Here is a 16612-nt window from a genome sequence, read left to right as displayed (position 1 = left end):
ATATGGCATCGACACTTTTCTCAGCGCTTTACAATATAACGGGAGACAATACAGAACAATACAGTTCAATACAAGAGGGTTAGGAGGGCCCTGCTCCTTGCAGCTTACAATCTAAGAGGTATGTGAAAGACCAGGATATACTAGACTGTTGGTGCTCACCAGTTCACCAAAAGATAGTGTGGCACTAGTACTGGCACTCTGCTGCATATGAGTCATCAAAATTTACCGGCAAGTGCTAACAGAGATCAGGCCTGATTCTGCCAACACTGCAACACTGGTTGCTGTGACATTCAGATGGTAGGGTCAGTATTTGGTGTAAACGACATGAAATCATGGATCCATCCTGCCTTGTATCAATGGTTCAGCCTGCTGGTGGTGTAATGGTGTGGAGAATATTTTCTTGATACTAATAAAGTGACCGGTGAGTGAATAGTGCTGGAGGGATCTCTGTAAATCATACAGTATTTGTGCTGCTTGTTTTTAACCTGAACACATCATTTAGTAAGTACACTGGTTTTAATACTGCTTTAGAATCCAAAACTTATACAGTGTATTTAAAAAGCTGAAATGTGGCTTTTTCTTCTAGACTACAGATCTTATACGAGCGCTGCAGGAACTGGAAAATGCAGCTTCTGGAGATGCAGCTGTGCATCAGAGGATAAGCTCACTGCCAATAGAAGTACAAGATGTGTCACTTCTAAACAAGATTACTGGTGAGGATTGGATTATTTCAATACCTAGTATACCTTAAATTATTACTAAACTCAAAAAGAAATGTTAAAAAAAAAAAAAAGCAAATATGTTATACTGCAGTGGTATTGCAGAGAGCCGCCCTGATCCTCTTCTCTGGTCCCCTGCTTGCGATCTTGTCATCTCCTCTTCTTAGTGTGTCCCCATAGCCATTTGTTATGGGGCACACAGTGTCTGTGCACTCCCGAGCCGTGTCTATGGAGCCGTGCTCCATAGACTTACACATCGGGACTTGGCACCGCCTCCCTCTTCCTCCTCACTGCATTTGATTGACAGCAGCAGGAGCCAAATGCTTGGGTGCTGTGTGAAGTGGAAGAGAGGGGAGAATAGATGCAGCCGTGCACAGCGCTGGATCTATTCTCCCCTCTTTCCCTTCACACAGGGAAGGAGGGAGGGGGGGGGCAGAGAAATAATAATGTTTTTTACCTTAATGCAAGAGATGCATTAAGGTAAAAAATATTTTTACCTTTAGTATCACTTTAAAGACTGTCTTCCCTGATTTATGCAATGTTGTTTTTTTCTTTTTGGACCATTTAGATAAAGCTTCGGGAGATCAACTTGCAAAGATGGTGGATGATGCTTGCATGCTGCTTGCAGATTATAATGGCAGACTAGCAGCAGAAATAGATGACCGTAAACAACTGACCAAAATGCTGTCAGATTTCTTGCGATGTCAGAAGGAGGTACTCGATGAGAAGGAACACCAACTAGAAGTGCGTACTTTTTTGCATTTTTTTTTTTTTTTCATTTCTCTAAGACTACTTTCACACTGAGTTTTTGAAGCATTTTTGCGTAAAAAAAAAAAAAAAGTGCCTGAAAAGTTCAAGAAAAATTCTTCCCTATGTATGTGAATGTATATCTATGTATGTTTTCACACTGAGGTGTGTTGCGCTTGTGGAGCAGTGTAAAAAACTCCTGCTTTGGGGCATGTTTGGTGAATTAAAAAAAAAAAAAACACCCCATAAATGCCTCTTCCTATTGAAATCAATGGAAAACTCCTGAAAAGCATCTCAAAAACTCCTCTGAGAAGCGTTTTTGGTGCAGTTTTTAAGTCATGTATCCTTTAAAAATGCTCAGAAAGCATGGTAAAAATGCCTATGCATTTTTGCTGTGTTTTTGCTGCAGGTCAGTGTGAAAGTAGCCTAATCGTATATTTTTTGACAAGATTTTAGACAGCCTTTGATTGAAAAAAAAAAAATGATAGCCAAATAACTTGGAGGTAAATGTTAGTTCGTTGCTACAAAGGTAGTTTTATCGTGTAACTATAGGGAACATTTTTTTTCCCCCCCTAGTTTTGGTTAGAGTGGAAAGGGTTTAGAACACCTGTCAGTTTTTATTGTTGTATGTGCCCACTTGACCCTCAGTTCCACATCTATGCGGGTGGTGCCGCTGCGGGACCCGTCCAAATGCCTGCAGCCGCACCACCCACACAGAGGAATGCGGGACCCGCGGGCGGCTGCCATTAATTGTAATGGCATGCCACCCACACTGGAAATTGCAACCGTACTGGGAACCTCGGTTCCCGTGTGGGCTGAGGTTTCCCAAGTAGTGCAAGGACTTCTTCCCTTCATGTCCCGTGACACCGGAGTCCATTCAAGTGAATGGGCTCTCATGTGTGCGCAAATTGCAGCCCGCCCAACTGGGCAGATGTGAACCAGGGCTTAGGGAGATTCACTCTCTCCATTTGTCATCTTTACCATTATAATCGAAAGTAAAAGTAAATCCCAAATATTGGGTTAACATCAGAACGCTAATAAAGGGGAAATCTTCTGAGGATGCTAGTTCTGGCTACCTTGATGACCTAACAGGATTCCCTCACTGTCGAGGAATTTCCTCTCACTTTCTACTTTCTATTTTGGCTATGGGACAGGAAAATTTCCTAAAAAAAAAAAAATAAAAAAATACAGTGGATATAAAGTCTACACACCCCTGTTAAAATGTCAGGTGTATGTGATGTAAAAAAATGAGACAGAGATAAAATATATTCACAACTTTTTCCATCTTTAATGTGACCTATAAACTGTACAACTCAATTGAAACACAAACCTCTTTTGGGTGGGTAGTAAAACATAAAATACTAAAATAATGTGGTTGCATAAGTGTGCAAACCTCTTGTAACTGGGGATGTAGCTATGTTCAGAATTAAGAAATCACATTCAAAATCATGTTAAATAGGAATACGTTCAACTACCATCATTTAAAGTGCCTCTGATTAACCCCAAATAAAGTTCAGCTGTTCTAGTAGGTTTTTCCTGACATTTTCTTAGTCGCATCCTACAGCAAAAGCCATGGTCCGCAGAGAGCTTCGAAAGCATCAGAGGGATCTCCATGTTAAAAGGTATCAGTCAGGAAAAGGGTACAAAAGAATTTCCAAGGCATTAGATATACCATGGAACACAGTAAAGACAGTCGTCCTCATCAAGTGGAGAAAATATGGTGCAACAGTGACATTACCAAGAACTGGACTTCCCTCCAAAATTTATGAAAAGATGAGACAAAAACTTGTCAGGGAGGCTGCCAAGAGGCCTACAGCAAGATTAAAGGAGCTGCAGGAATATGTGGCAAGTACTGGCTGTGTGGTACATGTGACAACAATCTCCCATATTCTTCATATGTCTGGGCTGTGGGGTAGAGAAAAATGAAGAAAAACATCCAAGCCTGGCTAAATTTTGCAAAAACACATCTGAAGTCTCCCAAAAGCATGTGGGAAAATGTGTTATGGTCTGATGAAACCAAGGTTGAACTTTTTGCCCATAATTCCAAAAGATATGTTTGGCGCAAAAACAACACTGCACATCACCAAAAGAACACCATACCCACAGTGAAGCATGGTGGTGGCAGCATCATGCTTTGGGGATGTTTTTCTTCAGCTGGAACTGGGGTCTTAGTCAAGGTAGAGGGAATTATGAACAGTTCCAAATACCAGTCAATATTGGCACAAAACCTTCAGGCTTCTGCTAGAAAGCTGAACATGAAGAGGAACTTCATCTTTGAGCATGACAACGACCGAAATCATACATCCAAATCAACAAAGGAATGGCTTCTCCAGAAGAAAATTAAAGTTTTGGAATGGCCCAGACCTGAATCTGATTGAAAATCTGTGGGGTGATCTGAAGAGGGCTGTGCACAGGAGATGTAATCTTGTAATCTGACAGATTTGGAGTGTTTTTGCAAGGAAGGGTGGGCAAATATTGCCAAGTCAAGATGCAACCATATTTTTTTAGTGTTTTTATTCTTACTTCCCTCCACCTAAAAGATTTCAGTTCTTAAATTATTTATCTTTGTCCCATTTTTTTATATCACAGAAACCTGACATTTTAACAGGGGTGTGTAGACTTTTTATGTCCACTATATAAGTTCATGCAAGTCTGGTAAAGGGAAAGTAAACTTTCAAACAAGATGAATTCCCATGCACTGCCGCTTCCAAAACACTCAGGATATGGTCCCACAGAAGTCTGGAAATCTATTGCATGAAAGTTTACTTGGTGTTTTAGCAAATTAACACTGGCAATGTTAGAAGGTAATTTAAATAGATGCTTGCAACCAGCATGCAGGGGTTAATTGGAATAACACAATGTTTGAGGGTGTATTAACACATTTTAGTAAGGTAGGCCAATCGTGTTTGTATTTGGACGGTTAAATCTATCTAGTTTGGTGTGCTTCTGCAATTTGGTCCTGACCTAATTCCATGTCACATTTTAGATACTGAATAGATATGGGACTTTGGTGCTTAATATGCATAGCACAGTTGTAGACTAAGAAGTACTAAAAAAAAAAATTAATTCTGGGGGAAGAAAAAATTGCATTTCCACAAGTAGATTAAGTGTATTACTCTAAAAATAAATGTATAATTTCATGCAAGACTACTAGATGGTAAGTAAGCTTTCAAACAAGATGGACTCCCATGCCCTGGCCCTTTGCAAAGCACTTGAGAGATGGTCCCACAGAAGTGTTTGGGTATCTATTGTATGAATGTTTACTTCGCATTTAAAACAAATAACACTTTTTAACATCACAGGTAATGTTAGAAGGTAGTATTGCAAATTAAATAGATGTTTGGAACCATCATGCAGCAAATATTTTGTAAACCATTTAAAAAGAGCTGAAAATACTGTAATTATGCCTATGATCAGCACAGGTCATTATTCAAGTCAATACAATATGCAAATAAGATGGACAACACTTTATAATTTTTAATCAGGCTATACATTAAGCAATTCTCTTTCCTGCAGCCTGTGATTCCCCCATCAACACATTCAGTGTTGATGGGGGAATCCCTCTTGCGGAGCTTTTGTATTCTGACAGTGTGAGGTTTCCCAGCCATCAGAATACAATGATCACTGCCAGTTGCTATAGCCCAAAGTGACTATATATTAAAAAAAAAAAAAAAATCCTGACAAACTGGTTGTACTGAAGTTAATCAATAGATGGAATTCAGTGCAACCAGCCTGCCTATAGATGGATCGAAATTCTCTGCTGAACTGCCATAATGTGACAAATCACCCATGTATAGAACAGAAGAATTAAAAGTAATTCTATCATCATCATGTTTTTCTTTATCCTCTCAGTTTCTTTAATTGCTAAGAAGTACACGTGTTATGACAGAAAATGGGTGTAGCGCTATGGTAATATAATGCAAAATGATATAAACCAATAGAAATAAAAATATGCCATAAAATCTTAGTAAGTAAATGCAAAATGTCAGTATATAAAAAGTTCAATTAAAATAAACTTTCAAAAGGTGAAAACCAGCAGCAGATGAACTTGTGACATCTGTAAGTAGTAAAAGTGCGCACTCACCGGAAGTGCATTGAAAATGCGCATATAATGTAGGCTGTGAAGATATCAATAGGTGGAAGGATTAAGGTATCTGCTGAATCCAGAGGTCCCCCCCTTAGTTAAAATGGCCGCCGGGCTACCTCGTGGCTCCAGGGCGGATATGACATCATGCTCTGTCGGTTCCTCCATACACATTATTTTTTTTTCTTTTTAACTTATCCGCTTTATCTGTACTTTTACTGCACCAGGAGGATTAATCTACCTGTTGCATCAGAGCTGTTTAAGAATACATTGCACCCAACTAATTTATTATGTGTTCCTATTGAGGTGTTTCACACCGATGCAATCCACACGTATTGTGTTTTGAGTGCCATTACGAAAAGGGTCCTGTGTGAGTTTGTAGCTGTGCATTCCAAACTCGCAAGTGATAGAGCAGAGTGGCGTGCGGAGATAAATTTTCACATAGGATTGCTATTGAGAGGAGTTTTTGCATTGAAATCTGTGGGAGGCCGTGTGTGAACCCAGGTAACAGGATGCAATTTCTAGTCGCCATGCAACCTGGCATTTGTCAAGCCATGGACTGCGCTGTCGCCTGACGTCCCTGACTCATTCCATACTTTGGAAGGATCCTGACTTTAATGTTGGGATCCCTCCAGATTCCTGATTGGCAGCTGGCTCAGCCTCTCAGGCCACTGCATAGGTGGCGCTCCAGTGAGCGATGGAAGGGCAGAACAGAGAGACGATGACTGGCTCTCTGCTCACTAAAGACCGTGAACTGAGCAATCGCCTGTCTTTTGATCGATCAGTTCTCAGTCTTGTATGCAGCTCCAGATCGATGCACGTTTAGGAGATATTCCTGATGATAAAGCTTACCTGTAGGTACAAGTCACCAAGCGGTGTTTACTACCGCTTTAAGGGATGGTGTGTCAGCATATTAAAATGTTATCCTTTCCCAAGTGGTTAAAGTGCATGACAAGGTGTATTACCAATCCAATTCATGACAGATATTTTGTTGTGCAAACACAGGTTACCTCTCCTCAGTTATAATACATTATCAGAGCACTTTAAATTTAATGCTGGTCTTTCTGTCGAATAGTATAGCTCCTGCTGTACTTCTGGCTCACTCCTGACATGATCACTGCGGGTCTGGTGTAATTTTTCCACTCCCTCTCCCTTTGACTATTTGCATATTGCAGTCTGGGGCCTTGTCCTTTTGTGAATAATGAAGAGGGGAGGGGTAGAGAAACGCCAGAACTGCGGCCTGTGCCTAGATCGGGCAAGAAGAACCGTGGAAACTGAACGATCTCGTAGAAAGACCAATGTCTTTTAAGCACTCCAAAGCAATCAAGGTAACATTTGTTTACACATCAACTTTGCAAAATCTCTGTGCCAGCGTTCGGCTTTAACATAAATTACCATGTATAACCATTCATCCAGAGTGACAACCGCAACATGTTTTGCTTCAAAAAACTAGTGCAGGGAATGTTCGGTTTTTTTTTTGTTTTTGTTTTTTTTTAGATCACCATCACCATAGGCAAACATATTGCTAAGTTATGGTCTTCTTTTAAAACTGAACTCTGGGCAAATATAAAAGTCGCAAAATAATGCACCCTTGTCCATCATTAAATGTATTTTTTTATATAACATTGTAAGTACTTGGCTTTGGTATGGTATCCCCCTCTTGAAGTCCCTATATGACCGAGTTGAAGTGTGAGAGGAAGAAACAGCATAAATATCCAAACAAGAAGCATGCTGATAGGAAGAGAAAACAGAGTGACAGAGAGATGAACTCATAACAATGCAGTTTCTCCTTTCCCTGTTCAGTCATAAGCTGGAGTGGCTCCTGAGCTAAATTGAAGTAGGATTTATAAAGGTTGGAGTGGGTCCAGGTTGACCCGGGCTTAAGGGAAGTGGGTCCACTGATGCTTGCCATCAGATTAAAGTGATATTAAAGGCAATTTAAAAAAAAAAAAAAAAACATGTTACTTACCTGCTCTGTGCAGTGGTTTTGCACAGAGTAGCCCAGATCCTCTTCTTCTCAGGTCCCCCGCCAGCGCTTCAGGCTCCTCCATCCTGATGAGTGCTCCTAGAGCAGGGGTGGCAAACTGCGGCTCTCCAGCTGTTGCAGGACCAAAAGTTCCATCATGCCTCTGCAAGTTATAGCTGTAACTATCAATTTTGTAATGTTGCAATGCCTCATGGGAAATGTAGTTCCACAACAGATGGAGAGCCGCAGTTTGCCCACCCCTGCCCTAGAGCAAACCACTTGCTATGGGGGCACCCAAGCAGGCTTGCTCTCAAGCTGCTCTGCAACTCCATTCACACATCGAGCCGTCCCCATCCCCTCTCTTTCTCCTCATTGGCTCACTGGCTTTGATTGACAGCAGTGGGAGCCATTTGCCAGTGAGGAGAGTCCCCAGAGAGCCAAGGCTCTCATGCACATTGCTGGGGCTCAGGTAAGTATTAGGGGGGCTGGGAGGGGGAGCATAGATCATTTTTATCTTATTTTTGGCTGCAGTTCTGCTTTAAAATAAACCTGTAAACATAAGTTGTTTAAAAACCACTTGTATGGGATAGCCGGTACATTTTGGGTGCCTGCCTATCAGTTTAAAGCGATAGTAAACAAAAATAAAAAAGTAAAAATTGGGCCAGTGCAGGTAGTGTCATAATGAGCCCATCTTCACCTAGTCGTCTTTCCGGGTTCTGTGGCTTTTGCCACTTGAATGGCCGAGCTGAGATGACATCACTCCCCTGTATTGGCATCATCCATGCAGAGCGCAGTGCTCATGCACCATGACGTCACTGGTTGCTACTTAGGTAAATATCTCCTAAACGGTCACCGTGTAGGAGATATATGCTGTATCTACAGGTAAACCTTATTATAGGCTTACCTGTAGGTATAACAGCAGGATGGACTTTACTACCACTTTAAAGCTGCATTTACACCATCATGTTTTTTTTCTTTGCAGTATTCATTTTTATTTTTAGTGTCAATGAAAAGTTAGTTTTTTAGGAGGTGGAGATGGTTGTTTAGACACTTTTGACAATTTGTTCATTTTCAGATGTGTCCATTGAAGTCTAAGAGGCCAAAACTGCCCCATTCTGCTTCAAAAGTAGCTTGTGTACCTTTCTGAGCTACAGGCACAATTTTAAACATACAGGATTGTGGTTGTTGAGTATTCTGGGGCTTTGAGCTTAAAGCAACACAATGCTCAGGTCTGACTTCTTTGTACCCTTGGAAGCTGGGTGTTATTTTCAGAATCTAAAACCCACCTAATTTTTCAGGGCTCTGAAACTGGTGAGCAGGTATCTGGTGGATCCAGTGACTATTGCTTGCTTATCAGAGCTTCTTGGTTTACAGGGTTTCCACTGAACCACAAGAAATCCAATTAGTTCTGCAAGCACGGGGGCAGCACAGTGGCTAAATGGTTAGCACTTCCGCCTGGCAGTACTAGGGTCGTTGGTTCGAATCCCAACCACGGCACCACCTGTCTGGAGTTTGCATGTTCTCCCTGTGCCTGCGTGGGTTTCCTCCAGGTACTCCGGTTTTCTCCCACACTCCAAAGACATGCTGGTAGGTGAATTGGTTCCCGTCTAAATTGGCTCTAGTACCTGTATGTATGAATGTGAGTTAGGGACCTTAGCTTGTACGCCCCTTGAGGGTTAGGGACTGATGTGAATGTACAATATATATGTGAAGCGCTGCATAAATTGACGGTGATATATAAGTACCTGAAATAATAATATGCCCGCCAAATCTATATATGACACTTTTATTAAACTCACTTTAAAATGTATGTAAACTCCATGCAGTGAGAAATTCTGCCAAATTTATACTGTTTTCTTTAGTAAACTATTTTGTGTGAATCTGTTGCAAAGTTTCTGATCTGGAGATCCTGCCAGTAGTAACGCTTCCTAATGTAGGCTGACAATGCTTAGCCACTGCCTGACAATGCTGCTGCTAAATGTGAGACAGTAGCTTAGAGTTGGCAGGTAGCTAATGTTTCTGACAGGATCTTTAGGTAAGAAACTTCATAACAGATCCACAAAAAATAATTTCTTAAAGCCCAGTTTTAGCTCCAGTTTTATTTAAATCAACCATCCACAACCCCCCGCCACTACCACCCCCACCACCCCTGGGAGACGGCGCTCTCCTGTGTTCTGGCAGTGGAATATTCCTTGGTGTCCTCACACAGGAACAAAGGAGATAACCGGTTGTGAGTACTAATATTGCAGCTTGGAGGATCTGGTAAGTAAAATTGCTTTTCTTGGTCCCTTAGACATAAACAAGCATTTAACCCTTGCAGTGTGAGTGCAGCCCCACTGCAGTGAAGGATATTTACTTTTCCCAGAGTTTGGCTTAAGGAGAACTGTTTACAGTGAGACACGATGCTAAGCATCCTAAAAATAGATTTTGGATTAACATACTTTAAACATGGTAAAGTAGAAGAGTGGCGGTAGAAAAAAGTTTAAGTTGTCCAAGTTTGCCCCATTTTTTTTTTTTTTAAGTAGATCTAGGTTTGTCCAAGGCATGTTTTGAATCCATATACTGTTGTCACACTTGCTACCTTTGATGGAAGACTATTCCAAGCATAAACCCTACAAAATGATACTTTCTAACATTCATTTTGAACTGTTCTCCTAGTTTGAGGTCATTTCACCATGTTCTTTATCTTTGCTTCATATTGAAATTGCTGCCATCCTGAACCATATTCACGCTGTTAATGTATTTAAAGGTTTCAATCCTGTCCCCCCTTTCCCTTTTTAACTTCAAGACTTTACTACATAGTAAGTTCCTGCAGTTTCTCCTCCTGTTTTATTGCCACAGCCATTTTACCAATTAAGTTGCCCTTTTTCTGACTTTGTTCTCAATAGTTTTCAATATCTTGTAAGTGAAGTCTCCAGAACCAGGCACAGAACTCTAGTTAAACTTTATTTAGAATAGGAACATGTTCTCTATCCTCTTGTTGGTGATCCCTTTAGTTATACACCCTAAAATTCTATTCACTGCCTGGCCACACTGTTTGTTCATTTTACAACCATCTAAAAATAAGTACCCTCAACATTTTTACTCTATAGTTCTGGCCACCGTTGTACCCCCAATATTATATACTCTATCAAGGGATAATTTTTCCCATTTGATGCAATTTTTTACATTTAGAATCCTGGAACTGCAGTTTCCAATGTTTTGACTAATCTTTCAGTGATGTCAAATTATGTTCCATGTTAAAGGCACCTCCAGGGATATCAACTCTATTGCACATCTTTGTGTCATCAGCAAAAAGACATGCCATACATGGTGTATATAATGGGATAAATTATAGAAAGCCATACATGGTGTATATAATGGGATAAATTATAGAAAGCCATACATGGTGTATATAATGGGATAAATTATAGAAAGCCTTTCAGGTTGTAACAAAGATTACCACTCATTTAGGGAATAGCAGTTGATTAAGCCATTTGAAGGTACTAATTTTGGTTAAAATAGAAGATAATAGTGTACATACATTGTGTGTAGTACTTTTAATATTGAGTACTGCTATGAAATATAGGATATTTGTTACTCCAGTAGTCTCCATTGGTTTGCACACATCTTCATTTGTATCTAGCATGACTTTGCAGTTGAAATGGTAAGTATTGAGAATGTAATGATCTTAAATTTGTGGCTTTTTTTTAACCTCTTCTAGATTTTATTACAGGATATGGACATATCTTCCACAAGGATGTCTTCATTACCATGCCAGCCCTGCTGTAAAACAATAAAACATAACATCCAAAACTAGTGTACTGTCTCTCGTTTATAAAATTAGATCTAAAATATTGTACATGCTGCCTACTTTAAATAAGTCTTTGCCCTGCATTTCCACCTCAAGCTGTCTTGCTGTGTGCAGAAAATAGTTGCATGTGAAATCTTACATTTAGATTACAGGGTAGATAGCTGGCTTCAGGACTGAAGGGGGGGAAACAAAAAATGCTTTTCAATGGTAATTTACAAGAACAGGCCTTTGTTGTTAGCCATTCTTTCACCCTACATTCCAGCAAAAAATCATTCCATGATATAGCACAATCTAACCCCATAGCCCTACCCCCAACCCCATAGTGTAAAATAAATATAAACATTATCAGTTTATAGTTTTACATATACATTTTTTGTACCTGAGTCAGGAATTTCATTAAAAGCCTGTACATATTGATAAAACCAATACATTGAGATGAGTATAAAAAGTGTCCTTGAGGCCTCATCCACACTGCCTCTCAAAAAAGCCACTCTTGCAGCCATTTGAGCTTTTATTTTTCTCTGGCTAACTCCCCTGCATGTTAACCTATAGTTTGGAAAATAATTATTTGATCACCTACAGATTTTGTAAGTTTGCCCACTTACAAAGAAATGAAGGGTTTATATTTTGTTTTATCATAGGTGTATTTTAAATCATAAAGACAGACTATCATCCAATAATCCAGAAAAAAAAAAACATGATACAAATGTTATAAATTGAGTTGTAATTCAGTGAGTAAAATAATTGATTCCCTACCAACCACTAGTAATTCTGGCTGCCACAGACTGGCTATGTGCTCATGTGGTTCACAGATTAGTCCTGTGAGTTTGACAAGGTGTTCCTAACGACAATGTATGTGTATGAAAGATGCCTGTCCACAGAATCATTTTCTTCCATTCAAACCTTACCATCATGGGACAAAGAGCTGTCAAAGGACATTAGGGACAAGATTGTAGACCTGCACAAGGCTGGAATGGACTACAAGATTATCAGCAAGAAGCTTGGTGAGAAGGAGACAACTGTTGGAGTGATTATTCACAAATGGAAGAAATACAAAATAACCATTAATCGCCCTTGGTCTGGAGCTCCATGCAAGATTTCGCCTCATGGGGTAAGGCTGATCATGAGAAAAGTGAGGTATCAGCCCAGAACTGCACGGGAGGAGCTTGTGAATGATCTCAAGGCAGTTGGGACCACAGGCCCCAACAAACCTTTGGTAACACAATATGCTGTCATGGATTGAAATCCTGCAGTGCCCACAAGGTCCCCCTCTTCAACAAGGCACATATACAGGCCTGTCTGCCATTGAACATCTAAATAATTCAAACTTCAGAGTATTGGGAGAAGGTGCTGTGGTCAAATGAGACCAAAATTTAGCTCTTTGGCATTAACTCAACTCTCTGTGTTTGGAGGAAGAAAAATGCTAAGACCGTAAGAACACCATCCTTACCATCAAGAACAGAGATGGAAATATTATGTTTTATGGCTGTTTCTCTGCTACAGGTGCAGGCCGACTTTGCTGTATTGAGGGGCCAATGAATGGGGCCATGTATTGTAAAAACTTGGATGAGAACCTTCTTCCCTCAGCCAGAACACTGAAGATGGGTTGTGGATGGGTCTTCCAGCATGACAGTGACCCAAAACATACAGCCAAGGCAACAAAGGAGTGGCTCAAAAGAAGTAAATTAAGGTCATGGAGTGGCCTAGCCAGTCTCCAGACCTTAATACTATAGAAAATGTATGAAGGATGCTGAAACTTCGAGTTGCCAAGCAACAACCAAGAAACCTTAAGGGTTTAGAGAAGATCTGTAAAGAAGAGTGAACCAAAAATCCCTCCTGAGATGTGTGCAAACCTGGTAACCAACTACAAGAAAGGTCTCACCTCAGTGCTTGGTGGAGAAACCCTTGTTGGCAAGCACAGTCATGTTTTGCTTGGGGATCAAATACTTAGTCTACTCACTGAGCTGCAACTCAATTTACATTTGTTTTGTGTTTTTTCTAGATTTTTGGTTCATATTCTGTTTCTATCATTTTAAAATACACCTATGATAAAAAAGTATAGACCCGTCATTTCTCTGTAAGTGGGCAAATCTGCAGGGGCTCAAATAATTTTCCCCCTATATGTGTTCATGCACACTATAGGCATTTTCATGAGTTTATAGGCAGAAACAATAAACCCAGAACTTGTGCATTCAGGAGACGTGCTTTTGAGCCTACAAAAAAAAAAAAAAAACACTCAAAAGCAAAATAACATGCATGAGTGCTTGTTAATGTATTCTAATGGCCAGAATTTCGGGCCAATACAATAATGCATTATCACATGCGCCTGCAAAAACATGGTTTATTACTGCATTTTTGATTCTGAAAACTGCTGTACCTCAAAAAATGTTTTTGAGGTTCTCAGTGTGCATGAGGCCTTGTGCTAACATGAGGGGACAAAAGCAGTTGTCACAGTTGCTTTCTGTTTATAGAGTGGTAATGCACTGTTTTGCCACCTGAGATCACAAAAAAAAGGGGGAGCCGTTAGGTTTTTCTGTATTTTAACTTGTGTTTGAAATATCTTCTGATACATATATCAGCGTCAACAACAAAAAGCTGTTCTAGTGTAGTAGCACAAAGAACTGACATTTCATCGATATCTGCATGTTGGAAGGTACACAGTTGAGTGAAAGTAAGGGTCAAAATTATTTGCTGTTAATGGGTTTCTTTAAATCAGATGTTGAGCAAGTGTTCTGAAAAAAACCTTTGCTGAGAGAACAATATAGACCATTGCTGGCATATTTTGCTAATTCTGGTTCCCCAGTTGTCATTCTAGCTCTCATGCCAACTCTTCTAGTCACTAACTTGGAATAACTGCAGTTCAATGACAGCCATTGCTATTTCTCTCATGAAAGGTTTTGTATAGCTTTTAATTTTTTTAATCACTTTTTCTGTCACTTTTTAAATGGCGTTTTTTTTTTCTTCTTCCTTTCCTTGCCTTCCTTCAGTGTGCTAATTAAGGGGAGGGGTTAATTGGTCACAGGTGCTCCAGGTCCTATATAACTTGCTGTAGAGCACACATTTGGGCCTGGCACTTTTTTCTGGCTGATAGCTAAAGAGTGGGAAATTTTGAATGGAGAGCAAAAAACTTTTACTTTGCTGGTGCTTGTAGTTATTTTCTTCTTTTGGGTCTTACTAAAAGCTTTTACTTTTTCAAATCACTTTTTCTGTCCCTTTTTAAATAGCATTTTTTTCTTATTCCTTTCCTTTCTTCAGTCTGCTAATTAAGGGGAGGGGTTAATTGGTCACAGGTGCTCCAGGCCCTATATAACTTGCTGTAGAGCTCACTCTGAGCTTGCTCATCCTTGAGCTTGCCTGTATTTTGCTTGCTGGACCTTTGACTAAGGAGTTAAAACACTGGAGTGGAAAACAGCAGTCTTCTTATTAGTAATATTAATATTGTAATTGGGATATGAGTGCTAGCTAGGTTGAAGTTTTTTTTTGCAGTGCCACATGTATGCAACAATGGAGCAATGGCTCCAGGATGGATACTGCTGCAACAGATGTGAGTGGTTTGCCCTTCTGGAAGCTCGCATTAGAGATCTGGAGGAGCAAGCTGCAAGACTGGGTGGAACCGACAACTTTGAAAGGGGTTTTCTGCTCCCTGAGCAGGTAGCTAATGGAATTGATATGGAGGGCCTAATCAGGATTATTAGGTAAGGAGATGAGTTGCTGTAACAAGAGGGAGTGGTAGGGGTTCACAGAAAAGGAAGGTCAGCCCTGGGTTTGTGCACCCAAACAGATTTGCCAAGTTGGGTGAAGATGTGGGGGGGTGGCAAGCTCAGGGCTGGCAGCCCTGGATGTCACTGCTATTCCTAATAGCTGTGAGGATAGACCATCTGGAAAAGGTGGTGAGGGTAGTGCAGGAAGGCCTAGACAGTTGGTAGTAGGGGATTCTATAATCAGAACTACAGAATAATTTGTCGCCAGGCTCGCCTCAACCAAATGGTTTGCTGTCTCCCTGGTGCTAAGGTTTGGCATGTGGTGAACTGGGTTGATAAATTACTGGGAGGGGCTGGGCATGACCCAGTTGCCTTGGTCCATGTTGGAACCAATGACAAAATACATGGAAGGTGGAGGCTCCTTAAGAATCTATTTAAAGAACTAGGTTGCAAGTTGAAGGGAAGGACTTCCAAGGTGATATTCTCTGAAATATTACCTGTACCATGTGCAACTCAGGAAAGATGGGGGGATTAGAGAACTCAATGCATGGCTAAAGACCTGGTATAAGAGGGAAGGATTTGGGTTTCTACAGCACTGGGGTGAATTTTCATTGGGGTGCAACCTATATGCTAGAAATGGTTTGTACCTAAATTGAAGGGTGTCTGCTGTGTGGGGGGAGAGGTTTATGGGGAGGCTAGAGGAGTATTTAAACTAGGATTGAGGGGGGAGAGAGAATTGGATTATAATGGGGTAGACAGATCAGACAGGGGTCAGTTCTTATTGGTGGGTGGAATGAAGGGAGGGCTATGGCAGATGGTAAGAAGGTTCCCATGTTGCAAACAACCATTGGAATTGGTACCATTTGTATGAGAATAAAAAAATGCAAAATACGTGTGCACAAGGTGTCAATGCATTAAAGTGTTTATTCACCAATGTCAGAAGTCTGCCAAGCAAAATAAGTGAGTTGGAAGCTTTGGGGCATGAACAAAACTATGATTTAATTGGTATTGCTGAATCTTGGCTTTAGTCTTCACATGACTGGGCCATTAATATTCTTGGCTATATTCTCTTTCAGAGAGACAGGGTAAATGGGAAAGGTGGTGGTGTCTGTATGTATGTGAGAAGTCATCTCAGAGCGAGTGTGAAAGAGGACCTAGTTGATGGAGAGTGTGATGAGGCTGAAGCATTATGGGTGGAACTGCACATGGGGGTGCGTACTCCAATGGTAATCTTGGGAGTTTGATATAGGCCTCCCACTTTTAATGAGGAGGTGGAGACTCTGCTCCTTGCACAGATTGCAAGGGCTGGGACAGTGATGATAATGGAGGATTTTAACTACCCAGAAACTGACTGGAGTAATGGTACTGCAGGAACAGTTAAAGGGCAAACATTTTTAAACCTACTTCAGGATAATTTTATGGTACAGGCCCCAACTAGGAATGATGATCTACTGGACCTGGTAATCTCAAACCATGCAGAGCTTATTACGAATGTCCATTTAAAAGAACATCTGGGTAGCAGTGACCATAACATGATTTCATTTATTATTCGCTGTGAACAGCAAGCACATACGGGGAAAAAAAATGCTCAATTTTAAGAGC

At 40.6% G+C, this 16612-nt stretch overlaps 1 protein-coding gene across 1 annotated transcript in view; it reads left to right on the top strand.

The window, feature by feature from the left end:
• The window catches only part of RPRD1A (regulation of nuclear pre-mRNA domain containing 1A), a 97064-nt gene that overhangs the window by 32433 nt on the left and 48019 nt on the right, over positions 1 to 16612 (top strand). The window contains exons 6-7 of the mRNA XM_089689038.1: positions 587 to 713; positions 1288 to 1463. Coding sequence (XP_089545164.1) covers positions 587 to 713; positions 1288 to 1463 — 303 coding nt within the window. The remainder of the gene's footprint in view (positions 1 to 586; positions 714 to 1287; positions 1464 to 16612) is intronic.

The sequence above is a fragment of the Staurois parvus genome, unplaced genomic scaffold (genome assembly GCF_062004578.1).
Source record: "Staurois parvus isolate SC_StPar_1 unplaced genomic scaffold, SC_StPar_1.0 ptg000468l, whole genome shotgun sequence".
NCBI classification, from domain to species: Eukaryota; Metazoa; Chordata; class Amphibia; order Anura; family Ranidae; genus Staurois; species Staurois parvus.
This window is presented reverse-complemented; position numbering and strand designations above follow the sequence as displayed.